Source organism: Pristiophorus japonicus, chromosome 32 (genome assembly GCF_044704955.1).
Source record: "Pristiophorus japonicus isolate sPriJap1 chromosome 32, sPriJap1.hap1, whole genome shotgun sequence".
Lineage (NCBI taxonomy): Eukaryota > Metazoa > Chordata > Chondrichthyes > Pristiophoridae > Pristiophorus > Pristiophorus japonicus.
The window spans coordinates 9,429,947-9,444,516 of record NC_092008.1 but is presented as its reverse complement, the minus strand read 5'-3'; the positions used below and the strand labels follow the sequence as shown (position 1 = coordinate 9,444,516).

The window sequence follows — 14,570 nt, the reverse complement described above, 5'->3', positions numbered from 1 at the left end:
GAGATAGGCAGGGGTGTAGGGGCTGGAGGAGGTTACAGAGATAGAGAGGGGTGTCGGGGCTGGAGGAGGTTATAGAGATAGGGAGGGGTGTAGGGGCTGGAGGAGGTTACAGAGATAGGCAGGGGTGTAGGGGCTGGAGGAGGTTACAGAGATAGAGAGGGGTGTCGGGGCTGGAGGAGGTTACAGAGATAGGGAGGGGTGTAGGGGCTGGAGGGGGTTACAGAGATAGGGAGGTGTGAAGGGGCTGGGGGAGGTTACGGAGATAGGCAGGGGTGTAGGGGCTGGAGGGGGTTACAGAGAAAGGGAGGGCCATGGAGGGATTTGAAAACAAGAAGGAGAATTTCGTAGTGAGTTCCACATTCTCACCACTCTCTTGGTGAAGACATTTCTCCTGAATTCCCCATTGGATTTATTAGTGACTGCCTTATATTGATGGCCCCCAGCTCTGGTCCCCCCACCCCCGTCACATCGGGAAACATCTTCTCTACCTCTAACATATCGAACCCCCTTCGTAATCGTAAGGACCTCTATCAGGTCATCCCTCGGCCTTCTCCTTTCTAGAGAAAACAGCCCCAGACTGCTCAGCCTTTCCGCTCAGTTCTGGTATCATCCTAGTGAATCTTTTTTGCACCTTCTCCAGGGTCTCTATAATATGGAGACCAGAACTCTGCACGGTGCTCCCAGTGTGATATGACCAGAACTGTGCACAGAGCTCACAGTGTGATATGACCAGAACTGTGCACAGTGCTCCCAGTGTGATATGACCAGAACTGTGCACGGTGCTCCCAGTGTGATATGACCAGAACTGTGCACAGAGCTCACAGTGTGATATGACCAGAACTGTGCACAGTGCTCCCAGTGTGATATGACCAGAACTGTGCACGGTGCTCCCAGAGTGATATGACCAGAACTGTGCACGGTGCTCCTTGTGATATGACCAGAACTGTGCACGGTGCTCCCAGTGTGATATGACCAGAACTGTGCACGGTGCTCCTTGTGATATGACCAGAACTGTGCACAGTGCTCCCAGTGTGATATGACCAGAAATGTGCACAGTGCTCCCAGTGTGATATGACCAGAACTGTGCACAGAGCTCACAATGTGATATGGAGACCAGAACTGTGCACAGTGCTCCCAGTGTGATATGACCAGAACTGTGCACAGTGCTCCCAGTGTGATATGACCAGAACTGTGCACGGTGCTCCCAGTGTGATATGACCAGAACTGTGCACGGTGCTCCCAGTGTGATATGACCAGAACTGTGCACGGTGCTCCCAGTGTGATATGACCAGAACTGTGCACAGTGCTCCCAGTGTGATATGACCAGAACTGTGCACAGTGCTCCCAGTGTGATATGACCAGAACTGTGCACGGTGCTCCCAGTGTGATATGACCAGAACTGTGCACAGTGCTCCCAGTGTGATATGACCAGAACTGTGTACAGTGCTCTCAGTGTGATATGGAGACAAGAACTGTGCAAAGTGCTCCCAGTGTGATATGACCAGAACTGTGCACGGTGCTCCCAGTGTGATATGACCAGAACTGTGCACAGTGCTCCCAGTGTGATGTGGAGACCAGAACTGCGCATGGTGCTCCCAGTATGATATGACCAGAACTCTGCACAGTACTCCCAGTGTGATATGACCAGAACTGTGCACAGTGCTCCCAGTGTGATATGGAGACCAGAACTGTGCACGGTGCTCTTAGTGTGATATGGAGACCAGAACTGTGCACAGTGCTCCCAGTGTGATATGACCAGAACTGTGCACGGTGTTCCCAGTGTGATATGACCAGAACTCTGCACGGTGCTCCCAGTGTGATATGGAGACCAGAACTGTGCAGGGTGCTCCCAGTGTGATATGACCAGAACTGTGCACGGTGTTCCCAGTGTGATATGACCAGAACTGTGCACGGTGTTCCCAGTGTGATATGACCAGTACTATACATAGTGCTCCCAGTGTGATATGACCAGAACTGTGCACAGTGCTCCCAGTGTGATATGGAGACCAGAACTGTGCATGGTGTTCCCAGTGTGATATGACCAGAACTGTACACAGTGCTCCCAGTGTTATATGACCAGAATTGTGCACAGTGCTCCGTGTGATATGAGCAGAACTGTGCACAGTGCTCCCAGTGTGATATGACCAGAACTGTGCACAGTGTTCCCAGTGTGATATGACCAGAACTGTGCACGGTGTTCCCAGTGTGATATGACCAGAACTGTACACAGTGCTCCCAGTGTGATATGGAGACCAGAACTGTGCATGGTGTTCCCAGTGTGATATGACCAGAACTGTGCACAGTGCTCCCAGTGTGATATGGAGACCAGAACTGTGCATGGTGTTCCCAGTGTGATATGACCAGAACTGTACACAGTGCTCCCAGTGTTATATGACCAGAATTGTGCACAGTGCTCCGTGTGATATGAGCAGAACTGTGCACAGTGCTCCCAGTGTGATATGACCAGAACTGTGCACAGTGTTCCCAGTGTGATATGACCAGAACTGTGCACGGTGTTCCCAGTGTGATATGACCAGAACTGTACACAGTGCTCCCAGTGTGATATGACCAGAACTGTGCACAGTGCTCCGTGTGATATGAGCAGAACTGTGCACATTACTCCCAGTGTGATATGACCAGAACTGTGCACAGTGCTCCCAGTGTGATAGGGAGACCAGAACTGTGCACGGTGCTCCCAGTGTGATATGACCAGAACTGTGCACGGTGTTCCCAGTGTGATATGACCAGAACTGTGCACAGTGCTCCTAGTGTGATATGGAGAACAGAACTGTGCACAGTGCTCCTAGTGTGATATGACCAGAACTGTGCACGGTGTTCCGTGTGATATGACCAGAACTGTGCACAGTGCTCCCAGTGTGATGTGACCAGAACTGTGCATAGCGCTCCCAGTGTGATATGGAGAGCAGAACTGTGCACGGTGCTCCCAGTGTGATATGACCAGAACTGTGCACAGTACTCCCAACGTGATATGACCAGAAAATGTGCACAGTGCTCCTTGTGATATGACCAGAACTGTGCACAGTGCTCCCAGTGTGATATGACCATAACTGTGCACAGTGCTCCCAGTGTGATATGGAGACCAGAACTGTGCATGGTGTTCCCAGCGTGATATGACCAGAACTGTGCACAGTGCTCCTTGTGATATGACCAGAACTGTGCACAGTGCTCCCAGTGTGATATGACCATAACTGTGTACAGTGTTCCCATTGTGATATGACCAGAACTGTGCACAGTGCTCCCAGTGTGATATGACCAGAACTGTGCAGTGCTCCAAGTGTGATATGGAGACCAGAACTGTGCACGGTGCTCCCAGTGTGATATGACCAGAACTGTGCACGGTGCTCCCAGTGTGATATGGCCAGAACTGTGCACATTACTCCCAGTGTGATATGGAGACCAGAACTGTGCACAGTGCTCCCAGTGTGATATGGAGACCAGAACTGCGCACGGTGCTCCCAGTGTGATATGGAGACCAGAACTGTGCACGGTGCTCTCAGTGTGATATGACCAGTACTGTGCACATTACTCCCAGTGTGATTTGACCAGAACTGTGCACAGTGCTCCAAGTGTGATAGGGAGACCAGAACTGTACACAGTGCTCCCAGTGTGATATGACCAGAACTGTGCACAGTGCTCCCAGTGTGATATGACCAGAACTGTGCACAGTGCTCCCAGTGTGATAAGACCAGAACTGTGCACAGTGTTCCCAGTGTGATATGGAGACCAGAACTCTGCACGATGCTCCCAGTGTGATATGGAGACCAGAATTGTGCACAGTGCTCCCAGTGTGATATGACCAGAACTGTGCACAGTGTCCCAGTGTGATATGCAGACCAGAACTGTTATATTTGTAAACCTGTATATACCTTATGTAGCCACCAGAGGGCTCACCCCTGGAGTCCCAAGGGATCCCACAATCCCTTGGGAGCACCTGTACTTAAGGGGGCCTCACAGGCTGGAGATGCATAAAAGACTACGGTCACACTTTACTTTGAGCTCATAGTATCCAGTTAGACTCTTTATTCAAACATAACAACTGGTGACGAGATACAGATGTCAAACCCAACAATGCAGAGAACAGTGGGCATCCTGGAGAAATTTTCAGAGGGAGATGATTGGGAAACCTTCGTGGAGCGACTCGACCAATACTTCGTGGCCAACGAGCTGGAAGGAGATGCGAATGTTGCCAAACGAAGGTCGATTCTCCTCACCGTCTGCGGGGCACCAACGTATGGCCTCATGAAAAATCTGCTTGCTCCAGCGAAACCCACGGAGAAATCGTACGATGATTTGTGCACACTGGTCCGGGAGCATCTGAACCCGAAGGAAAGCGTTCTGATGGTGAGGTACCGGTTCTACACCTACAAAAGATCTGAAGGCCAGGAAATGGCGAGCTATGTTGCTGAGCTGAGACGCCTTGCAAGACATTGCGAATTTGAAGGACATTTGGAGCACATGTTCAGAGACTTCTTTGTACTTGGCATTGGCCATGAAGTAATACTTCGCAAACTTTTTAACTGTAGAGACCCCAACCTTGAATAAAGCCATAGCGATAGCCCAGGCGTTAATTTGCCACCAGTGACAATACCAAGCAAATCCCTCAGCACACGAGTGCTGCTACAAGTACTGTGAACAAAGTGATGTTGTTTTCAAATCGCAACGCACAGGGCAGGCCCCACATGCCTGCAGCTACACGTCCGCAGATGTCTCAGAGTCCACCATCAAGGGAGATGAATGCAAGGCCATTAACATCTTGTTGGCGCTGCGGGGGTGATCACCGTTTCCATTCATGCCACTTCAAAGGGTACATTTGCAAGGGCTGTGGAACAATGGGACACCTCCAATGCATGTGCAGACGAGCTGCAAACTCCATTAATCCTGCAAACCATCATGTTGCAGAGGAGGACCGATCCACGGCGGATCATGACGAACCAGAGCCTCAGACCGATAAAGTGTCCCCCGATAATGCTGAAGGTTGAATTAAATGGACTCTCGGTGTCAGTGGAGCTGGACACGGGCGCGAGCCAGTCCATTATGAGCAAAAAGACTTTCGATAAATTGTGGTGCAGCAAGGCCTCAAGGCCAGTCCTGACTCCCATTCGCACGAAACTGAGAACTTACACAAAGGAACTGATTCCTGTAATTGGCAGTGCTACTGTAAAGGTCTCCTACGATGGAGCGGTGCATAAGCTACCACTCTGGGTGGTACTGGGCGATGGTCCCACGCTGCTTGGCAGGAGCTGGCTGGGAAAGATACGCTGGAACTAGGATGATGTCCGAGGGCTCGCGTCCGCTGATGACACTGCGTGTGCCCAGGTCTTAAACAAGTTCCCCTCGCTGTTCGAACCAGGCATCGCGAAGTTCCAAGGAGCAAAAGTGCAGATCCACCTAATTCCGGGGGCGCGACCCATCCATCACAAGGCGAGAGCGGTACCGTACATGATGAGAGAGAGGGTGGAGATCGAGCTGGACCGGCTGCAACGAGAGGGCGTCATTTCGCCGATCGAATTCAACAAGTCGCCGATTGTCCCAGTCCTCAAGGGAGACGGCACCGTCAGAATCTGTGGTGATTACAAAGTAAGTATCAATCGTTTCTCCCTGCAGGATCAATACCCACTACCAAAGGCAGATGACCTTTTTGCGACGCTGGTGGGAGGAAAGACATTCACGAAGCTGGACTTGACCTTGGCCTACATGACGCAGGAGCTGGAGGAATCATCGAAGGGCCTCGCCTGCATCAACACGCACAAACATTTACAACAGATACCCGTTTGTGATTCGATCAGCCGTGGCGATATTCCAGAGAAACATGGGAAAGCTTACTGAAGTCGGTCCCGCGCACGATGGTCTTCCAGGACAACATCTTGGTCACAGGTCGGGACACAGTCGAGCATCTGCAGAACCTGGAGGAGGTTCTTAGTCGACTCAACCGCGTGGGGCTCAGGTTGAAACGCTCGAAGTGCATTTTCCTGGCGCCTGAGGTGGAGTTTCTGGGGAGAAGAATCGCGGCGGACGGCATCAGGCCCACCGATTCGAAGACGGGGGCAATCGAGAACGCACCGAGGCCACAGAACGTGACGGAGCTGCGGTCGTTTCTAGGACTCCTGAACTACTTTCGTAACTTCTTACCAGGTCTCAGCACACTGTTGGAACCACTGCACGCCTTACTGTGTAAAGGAGATGAATGGGTTTGGGGCAAAAGCCAAGAAAATGCCTTTGTAAAAGCGAGAAAGTTGTTATGCTCAAACAAATTGCTTTGTTGTATGATCCGTGTAAGCGTTTGGTACTAGCATGTGATGCATCGTCATACGGAGTCGGGTGTGTATTGCAACAAGCTAATGAATGTGGGAAATTGCAACCGGTTGTTTATGCATCCAGAAGTCTGTCTAAGGCTGAGAGAGCCTACAGCATGATTAAAAAAGAAGCGTTAGCATGTGTTTATGTAAAAAAAAAATGCATCAATACATGTTTGGGCTCAAATTTGAATTGGAAACCGATCATAAGCCACTGATATCCTTTTTTTCCGAAAGTAAGGGGATAAATACCAACACACCGGCCCGCATCCAGAGATGGGCGCTCACGTTGTTCGCATACAACTATGCCACAGGCCAGGCACAGCAAACTGCGCCGATGCTCTCAGTAGGCTGCCATTGCCCACCACGGGGGTGGAAATGGCGCAGCCCGCAAATTTAGTCATGGTAATGGAAGCATTCGAGAGTGAGCAATCACCCGTCACAGCCCGACAGATTAGAACCAGGACCCCTTACTGTCCCTAGTAAAAAATTGTGTGCTTCACGGGAACTGGTCCAGTGTCCCAGTGGAAATGCAGGAAGAGATAAAGCCGTTCCAGCGGCGCAAAGATGAAATGTCTATACAGGCAGACTGCTTTCTGTGGGGCAATCGAGTAGTGGTCCCCAAGAAGGGCAGGGACACTTTCATCAGTGATCTCCACAGTACCCACCCAGGCATCGTAATGAATGAAAGTGATAGCCAGATCCCACGTGTGGTGGCCCGGTATCGATGCGGACTTAGAGTCCTGCGTGCACAAATGTAATACATGCTCGCAGTTAAGCAATGCACCCAGGGAGGCACCACTAAGTTTATGGTCTTGGCCCTCCAAACTGTTGTCCAGGGTCCATGTCGACTATGCAGGCCCGTTTTTGGGTAAAATGTTCCTAGTGGTTGTAGATGCGTACTCCAAATGGATTGAATGTGAGATAATGTCGGCTAGCACGTCCGCTGCCACCACTGAAAGCCTGCGGGCCATGTTTGCCACACACGGCTTACCCGATGTCCTGGTGAGCGACAACGGGTCATGTTTTACCAGTGCCGAATTCAAAGAGTTCGTGACCCGTAACGGGATCAAACATGTCACATCTGCCCCGTTTAAACCAGCGTCCAATGGTCAGGCAGAGAGAGCAGTGCAAACCATCAAGCAAGGCTTGAAGAGGGTAACTGAAGACTCACTGCAGACTCGCCTATCCCGAGTCCTGCTTAGCTACCGCACAAGACCCCACTCGCTCACTGGGATCCCACCTGCTGAACTGCTCATGAAAAGGGCACTCAAGACAAGGCTCTCGTTAGTTCACCCTGATCTACATGAACAGGTAGAGAGCAGGCGGCTTCAACAAAGTTCATACCATGATAGCGCAAATGTGTCACGCGAGATTGAAATCAATGATACTGTATTTGTGTTGTATTTGTATATGGACAAGGTCCCAAGTGGCTTCCCAGCACTGTCGTGGCCAAAGAGGGGAGCAGGGTGTTTCGGGTCAAACTTTCAAATGGACTCATTCACTGGAAACACTTGGACCAAATCAAACTCAGATTCACGGACTATCCTGAGCAACCCACCTTGGACCCTACCTTGTTTGATCCCCCAACATACACACCAGTGGCAACCGACACCACGGTTGACCATGAAGCAGAACCCATCATCCACAGCAGCCCAGCAGGGCCCAACACACCAGGCAGCCCAGCAAGGCCAGCTGCACAGCAGCCCAGCGAGGGCCCAACAAATGATTCACCAAAACCAGCATTTGCATCGAGACGATCAACCAGGGCAAGAAGGGCCCAGATCGACTCACATTGTAAATAGTTACACTATTGACTTTTTGGGGGGGGGGGGGTGGGGGAGTGTTGTTATATATGTAAACTTGTATATACCTGTGTAGCCACTAGAGGGCTCATCCCCTGGAGTCTCAAGGGATCCCACAATCCCTTGGGAGCACCTGTACTTAAGGAGGCCTCACAGGTTGGAGAGGCACTCTGGTGATCTGCAATAAAAGACTAATGTCAAACTTTACTTTGAGTTCACAGTATCCAGTCAGACTCTTTATTCATACATAACAAGAACGGTGCACGGTGCTCCCAGTGTGATATGACCAGAATTGTGCACAGTGCTCCCAGTGTGATATGATCAGAACTGTGCACAGTGCTCCCAGTGTGATATGACCAGAACTGTGCACAGTGCTCCCAGTGTGATATGACCAGAACTGTGCACAGTGCTCCCAGTGTGATATGACCAGAACTGTGCACAGTGCTCCCAGTGTGATATGGAGACCAGAACTGTGCACAGTGCTCCCAGTGTGATATGACCAGAACGGTGCACGGTGCTCCCAGTGTGATATGACCAGAACTGTGCACGGTGGTCCCAGTGTGATATGACCAGAACTGTGCACAGTGCTCCCAGTGTGATATGACCAGAACTGTGCACAGAGCTCCCAGTGTGATATGACCAGAACTGTGCACAGTGCTCCCAGTGTGATATGACCAGAACTGCGCACAGTGCTCCCAGTGTGATATGACCAGAACTGTGCACAGAGCTCCCAGTGTGATATGACCAGAACTGTGCACAGTGCTCCCAGTGTGATATGACCAGAACTGTGCACAGTGCCCCCAGTGTGATATGACCAGAACTGTGCACAGTGCTCCCAGTGTGATATGACCAGAACTGTGCACAGTGTGATATGACCAGAACTGTGCACAGTGCTCCCAGTGTGGTCTAACCAAGATTCTATACAAGTTTAGCATAAATTCTCTGCTTTTCAATTCTATCTCTCTAGAAATGAACCCTATTCCTTAGTTTACTTTTTTATGGCCTTATTAACCAGTGTCACTATTTTTGGTGATCTGTGTCTCTGTACCCCCTGATCCCTCTGCTCCCCTAACCCCCCCCCCCCCATTTAGACTCTTATTTCCCAAGGGGTGTGTGTCCTCCTGATACCTCCTATCACGATGTAGCACCTCACATTTATCTATATTTACATTCATTTGCCAATTATCTGCCCGTTCTGTGAGTTTATTAATGTCTACCCGTATTGTGTCGCAGTGCTCCCCTGTATTAACTACACCCCACCCCCCCTCCCCAAATCTCAAGTTGTGTGTCCGAATGCTGAGTCCAAATGGTTGCTGTAAACGGTGAGCAACAGAGGCCCCAGCACCGATCCCTGTGCAATACCACCGCCCAGCATTGGCCAATCTGACTTAATGCCCAGGAAACCCCCCCCCCTGGCCCCCACTCTCTGCGTTGTGCCTTGTAGCCAGCTCACTGTCCATCCTGCCGCTTGTCCTCGCACTCCAAGGGTCAGACCTAAGTCAAGAGTCTGCTCTGCACCTTATCTCAGGTCGGGGAAGATGCTATATAAGTGCAGCTATCTCCCTCCCTCAATTCCTCCCTCCCTCCCTCCCTCTCTTCCTTCCTTCGTTCCTTCCCTCCTCCCTCCCTCTATTCCTTCCCTCCTCCCTCCCTCTATTCCTTCCCTCCTCCCTCCCTCTATTCCTTCCCTCCTCCCTCCCTCTATTCCTTCCCTCCTCCCTCCCTCTAGTCCCTCCCTCTATTCCTCCCTCCCTTCCTCCCCAGCCCCTGAGGGGACCCGCTGTATTTACCTTGACCGTTGGGAGTCGGAGGTCGCAACGAGCGCGGAGGGGGCCGACAAACCCGGCTGGCGGATCCTAACGATTCTCTGTCTCCACCACCCCCCCCACCCGCCCCATTTCAGGAGGACCTCGATCTCGGGCAACTGGAAGAGCAACACTGGGTCCGCCATGCTGGAACAAGTGGCCATGACTGACAGGTAACTACAGGCAGGCCCCGAGGCAGCAATCCCCCCACCCCACCCCCATCAACAATCCAGATCGGGGGCTTCTCACTGGGGTCTCGGAACCCGAGGGTGCAGGGGGGTTCTCGGGGCCGGGGTGGGCCCTGGGGCTTTACAGAGGGCGAGGGCAGAGTATTTCAGTCTCAGGCCCTAGATTCCCGTTCACCCCGAGGCGAGTTGGGGTCGTATTTTGCACCCCTGCCCCACCAACCTGGGGCACTCGGAGGGTGTGAGGGGAACTGGGCTTCGGAGAGGGCTGGCGGCAGGGTCGGGGGGCGGGTGGGGGGGCTACGGGAGGGAACTGAGGGAGGTGGGAACTGAGGGAGGTGTAAATTGGAGGAGGTGGAAATTGAGGGAGGTGGGAACTGAGGGAGCTGGGAACTGAGGGAAGTGGAAATTGAGGGAGGTGGAAATTGAGGGAGGTGGAAATTGAGGGAGATGGAAATTGAGGGAGGTGGAAATTGAGGGAGGTGGAAATTGAGGGAGGTGGAAATTGAGGGAGGTGAAAATTGAGGGAGGTGGAAATTGAGTGAGGTGGAAACTGAGGGAGATGGCAAGTGATCAGGAAGGCCAATGGTATCTTGGCCTTTATTGCAAAGGGGATGGAGTATAAAAGCAGGGAAGTCTTGCTACAGTTATACAGGGTATTGGTGAGGCCACACCTGGAGTACTGCGTGCAGTTTTGGTTTCCGTATTTACGAAAGGAGACACTTGCTTTGGAGGCAGTTCAGAGAAGGTTCACTCGGTTGATTCCGGAGATGAGGGGGTTGACTTTTATGAGGAAAGGTTGAGGAGGTTGGGCCTCTACTCATTGGAATTCAGAAGAATGAGAGGTGATCTTATCGGAACGTATAAGATTATGAGGGAGCTCGACAAGGTGGATGCAGAGAGGATGTTCCCACTGATGGGGAAGACTAGAACTAGGGGGCATGGTCTTAGAATAAGGGGCCGCCCATTTAAAACTGAGATAAGGAGGAATTTCTTCTCTCAGAGGGTTGTAAATCTGTGGAATTCGCTGCCCCAGAGAGCTGTGGAGGCCGGGACATTGAATATATTTAAGGTGGGGTTGGACAGATTTTTGAATGATAAGGGAGTCAAGGGTTATGGAGAGTGGGCAGGGAAGTGGAGCTAAGCCCAAGATCAGATCAGTCATGATCTTATTGAATGGCGGAGCAGGCTTGAGGGGCCGTATGGCCTACTCCAGTTCCTATTTCTTATAGTCTTTTGAGAAAGGGTTACAGGGCCTGAGAGAGGGGTAACAGGGACTGAGAGAGGGGTACAGGGCCTGAGAGAGGGGTCAAGGCCTGAGAGAGGGATACAGGGCCTGAGAGAGGGATACAGGGCCTGAGAGAGGGGTCAAGGCCTGAGAGAGGGGTACAGGGCCTGAGAGAGGGGTAACACGGCCTGAGAGAGTGGTACAGGGCCTGAGAGAGAGGTCAAAGCCTGAGAGAGGGGTACAGGGCCTGAGAGAGGGATACAGGGCCTGAGAGAGGGGTCAAGGCCTGAGAGAGGGGTACAGGGCCTGAGGGAGGGGTAACACGGCCTGAGAGAGGGGTGCAGGGCCTGAGAAGAGGTCAAAGCCTGAGAGAGGGGTACAGGGCCTGAGAGAGGGGTACAGGGCCTGAGAGAGGCGTCAAGGCCTGAGAGAGGGGTATAGGGCCTGAGAGAGGGGTCAAGGCCTGAGAGAGGGGTCAAAGCCTGAGAGAGGGGTAAGAGGACCTGACAGAGGGGTACAGGGCCTGAGAGAGGGGTACAGGCCCTTAGAGAGGGTTACAGGGCCTGAGAGAGGGGTACAGGGCCTGAGAGAGGGGTACAGGGCCTGAAAGAGGCGTCAAGGCCTGAGAGAGGGGTCAAAGCCTGAGAGAGGGGTAACAGGGCCTGAGAGAGGGGTACAGGGCCTGAGAGAGGGGTACAGGGCCTGAGAGATGGGTCAAGGCCTGAGAGAGGGGTACAGGCCCTTAGAGAGGGGTACAGGCCCTTAGAGAGGGGTACAGGGCCTGAGAGAGGGGTACAGGGCCTGAGAGATGGGTCAAGGCCTGAGAGAGGGGTACAGGCCCTTAGAGATGGGTACAGGGCCTGAGAGAGAGGGGTACAGGGCCTGAGAGAGGGGTACAGGGCCTGAGAGAGAGGTACAGGGCCTGAGTGGGTGGTACAGGGCCTGAGAGATGGGTACAGGGCCTGAGAGAGAGGTCAGGGCCTGAGAGGGTGGTACAGGGCCTGAGAGAGGGGTACAGGGCCTGAGAGAGAGGTCAGGGCCTGAGAGGGTGGTACAGAGCCTGAGAGAGGGGTACAGGGCCTGAGAGAGGGGTACAGGGCTTGAGAGATGGGTCAAGGCCTGAGAGAGGGGTACAGGCCCTTAGAGATGGGTACAGGGCCTGAGAGAGAGGGGTACAGGGCCTGAGAGAGGGGTACAGGGCCTGAGAGAGAGGTACAGGGCCTGAGAGGGTGGTACAGGGCCTGAGAGAGGGGTACAGGGCCTGAGAGAGAGGTCAGGGCCTGAGAGGGTGGTACAGGGCCTGAGAGAGAGGTACAGGGCCTGAGAGATGGGTCAAGGCCAAGCAAAGCCTCAAACAGCAGATGCCCCAATAAGATACCGTGTAGAGCTCAGCTATCAAGATGCCAAGTCACCTATTCTTTGCTCTCTTGCCGACAGGTTTAAGCTGTGGGCAGACGAGTGTTCGGAGATGTTCGGCGGGATCGAGATCTGTGCGGTCGAAGCGATCCACGGGAAGGACGGGCGCGACTACATCATCGAGGTGAGAGGACAGATCCCAGGCCCTTCTGGGAGCTGGGGAGCGGACGATAACCGCGGAGGTGACAGGCCTTCTGATCCCCCAGCTTCACACCCCCTCCTCCATTGTCCATCACTCGGTGGGACCTCACTCTCTCCCCTCTTGGTCACAAGGTCCTGGTTCGAGCCCCTACTCCAGAGACTCGAGCCCCGTAAACCAGGCCCGACTCTTTCCCGCGCCCCCCCCCGGTGCCAGTACTGAGGGAGCCCCGCACTGTCGGAGGGGCGGTACTGAGGGAGCGCCGCACTGTCGGAGGGGCAGTACTGAGGGAGTGACGCACTGTCGGAGGGGCAGTACTGAGGGAGCCCCGCACTGTCGGAGGGGCAGTACTGAGGGAGTGACGCACTGTCGGAGGGGCGGTACTGAGGGAGCGCCGCACTGTCGGAGGGGCAGTACTGAGGGAGCCCCGCACGGTCGGAGGGGCGGTACTGAGGGAGTGAGGCACTGTCGGAGGGGCGGTACTGAGGGAGCCCCGCGCTGTTGGAGGGGCGGTACTGAGGGAGCCCCGCACTGTCGGAGGGGCAGTACTGAGGGAGCCCCGCACGGTCGGAGGGGCGGTACTGAGGGAGCGCCGCACTGTCGGAGGGGCGGTACTGAGGGAGCTCCGCACTGTCGGAGGGGCAGTACTGAGGGAGCTCCGCACTGTCGGAGGGGCAGTACTGAGGGAGCCCCGCACTGTCGGTGGGGCGGTACTGAGGGAGCGCCGCGCTGTCGGAGGGGCGGTACTGAGGGAGCGCCGCACGGTCGGAGGGGCAGTACTGAGGGAGCCCCGCACTGTCGGAGGGGCAGTACTGAGGGAGTGCCGCACTGTCGGAGGGGCGGTACTGAGGGAGCCCCGCACTGTCGGAGGGGCAGTACTGAGGGAGCCCCGCACTGTCGGAGGGGCAGTACTGAGGGAGCGCCGCACGGTCGGAGGGGCAGTACTGAGGGAGCCCCGCACTGTCGGAGGGGCAGTACTGAGGGAGCCCCGCACTGTCGGAGGGGCAGTACTGAGGGAGCGCCGCACTGTCGGAGGGGCAGTACTGAGGGAGCCCCGCACTGTCGGAGGGGCAGTACTGAGGGAGCCCCGCACTGTCGGAGGGGCAGTACTGAGGGAGCCCCGCACTGTCGGAGGGGCAGTACTGAGGGAGCGCCGCACTGTCGGAGGGGCAGTACTGAGGGAGCCCCGCACTGTCGGAGGGGCAGTACTGAGGGAGCGCCGCACGGTCGGAGTACTACCAAACTAATCCCACTGTCCAGCTCTCTCCCATAACCCTCTGCTTCATATTTATCCCATTTTCCCGTAAAAGATGCAGTGGTCTCAGCCTCAATCACTCCCTGTGACGCAGCGTACCATCACCGCTGCCATCTGCGCGCAGGAATGTCTCCTCAACCCTCTCCCGATCGTTTCTCTGCAATGACGGAGTGCAGGACGGAAGCAGGGCGGCTGAGAATCACAGAGAAAGGCCCGAAACCAATAACAGGCCCCCTCTCTGGCTAAACAACAACAGCTGGAGCCTTTCTCCTGAGAGCTTGACTTACGATCAATGCTGAAGCCATTTATTGCAGGAATTTGATGACCGAACTGAGCTTGATCGCTGTAAGAGATCTTGACTTCAATGACGCAGCCTGAGGCTGTGAGAAAATCATTTCTCTTTCATATTAGAATGCTCTTCGG

The 14,570-nt window shown here is 53.9% G+C and overlaps 1 protein-coding gene across 1 annotated transcript in view; it reads left to right on the top strand.

Annotated features, from left to right (window-relative positions):
* The window catches only part of LOC139240567 (synapsin-1-like), a 311,352-nt gene that overhangs the window by 254,639 nt on the left and 42,143 nt on the right, over positions 1 to 14,570 (top strand). Inside the window, exons 8-9 of the mRNA XM_070869112.1 lie at positions 10,023 to 10,097; positions 12,775 to 12,877. Of these exons, the coding sequence (XP_070725213.1) occupies positions 10,023 to 10,097; positions 12,775 to 12,877 (178 nt within the window). The remainder of the gene's footprint in view (positions 1 to 10,022; positions 10,098 to 12,774; positions 12,878 to 14,570) is intronic.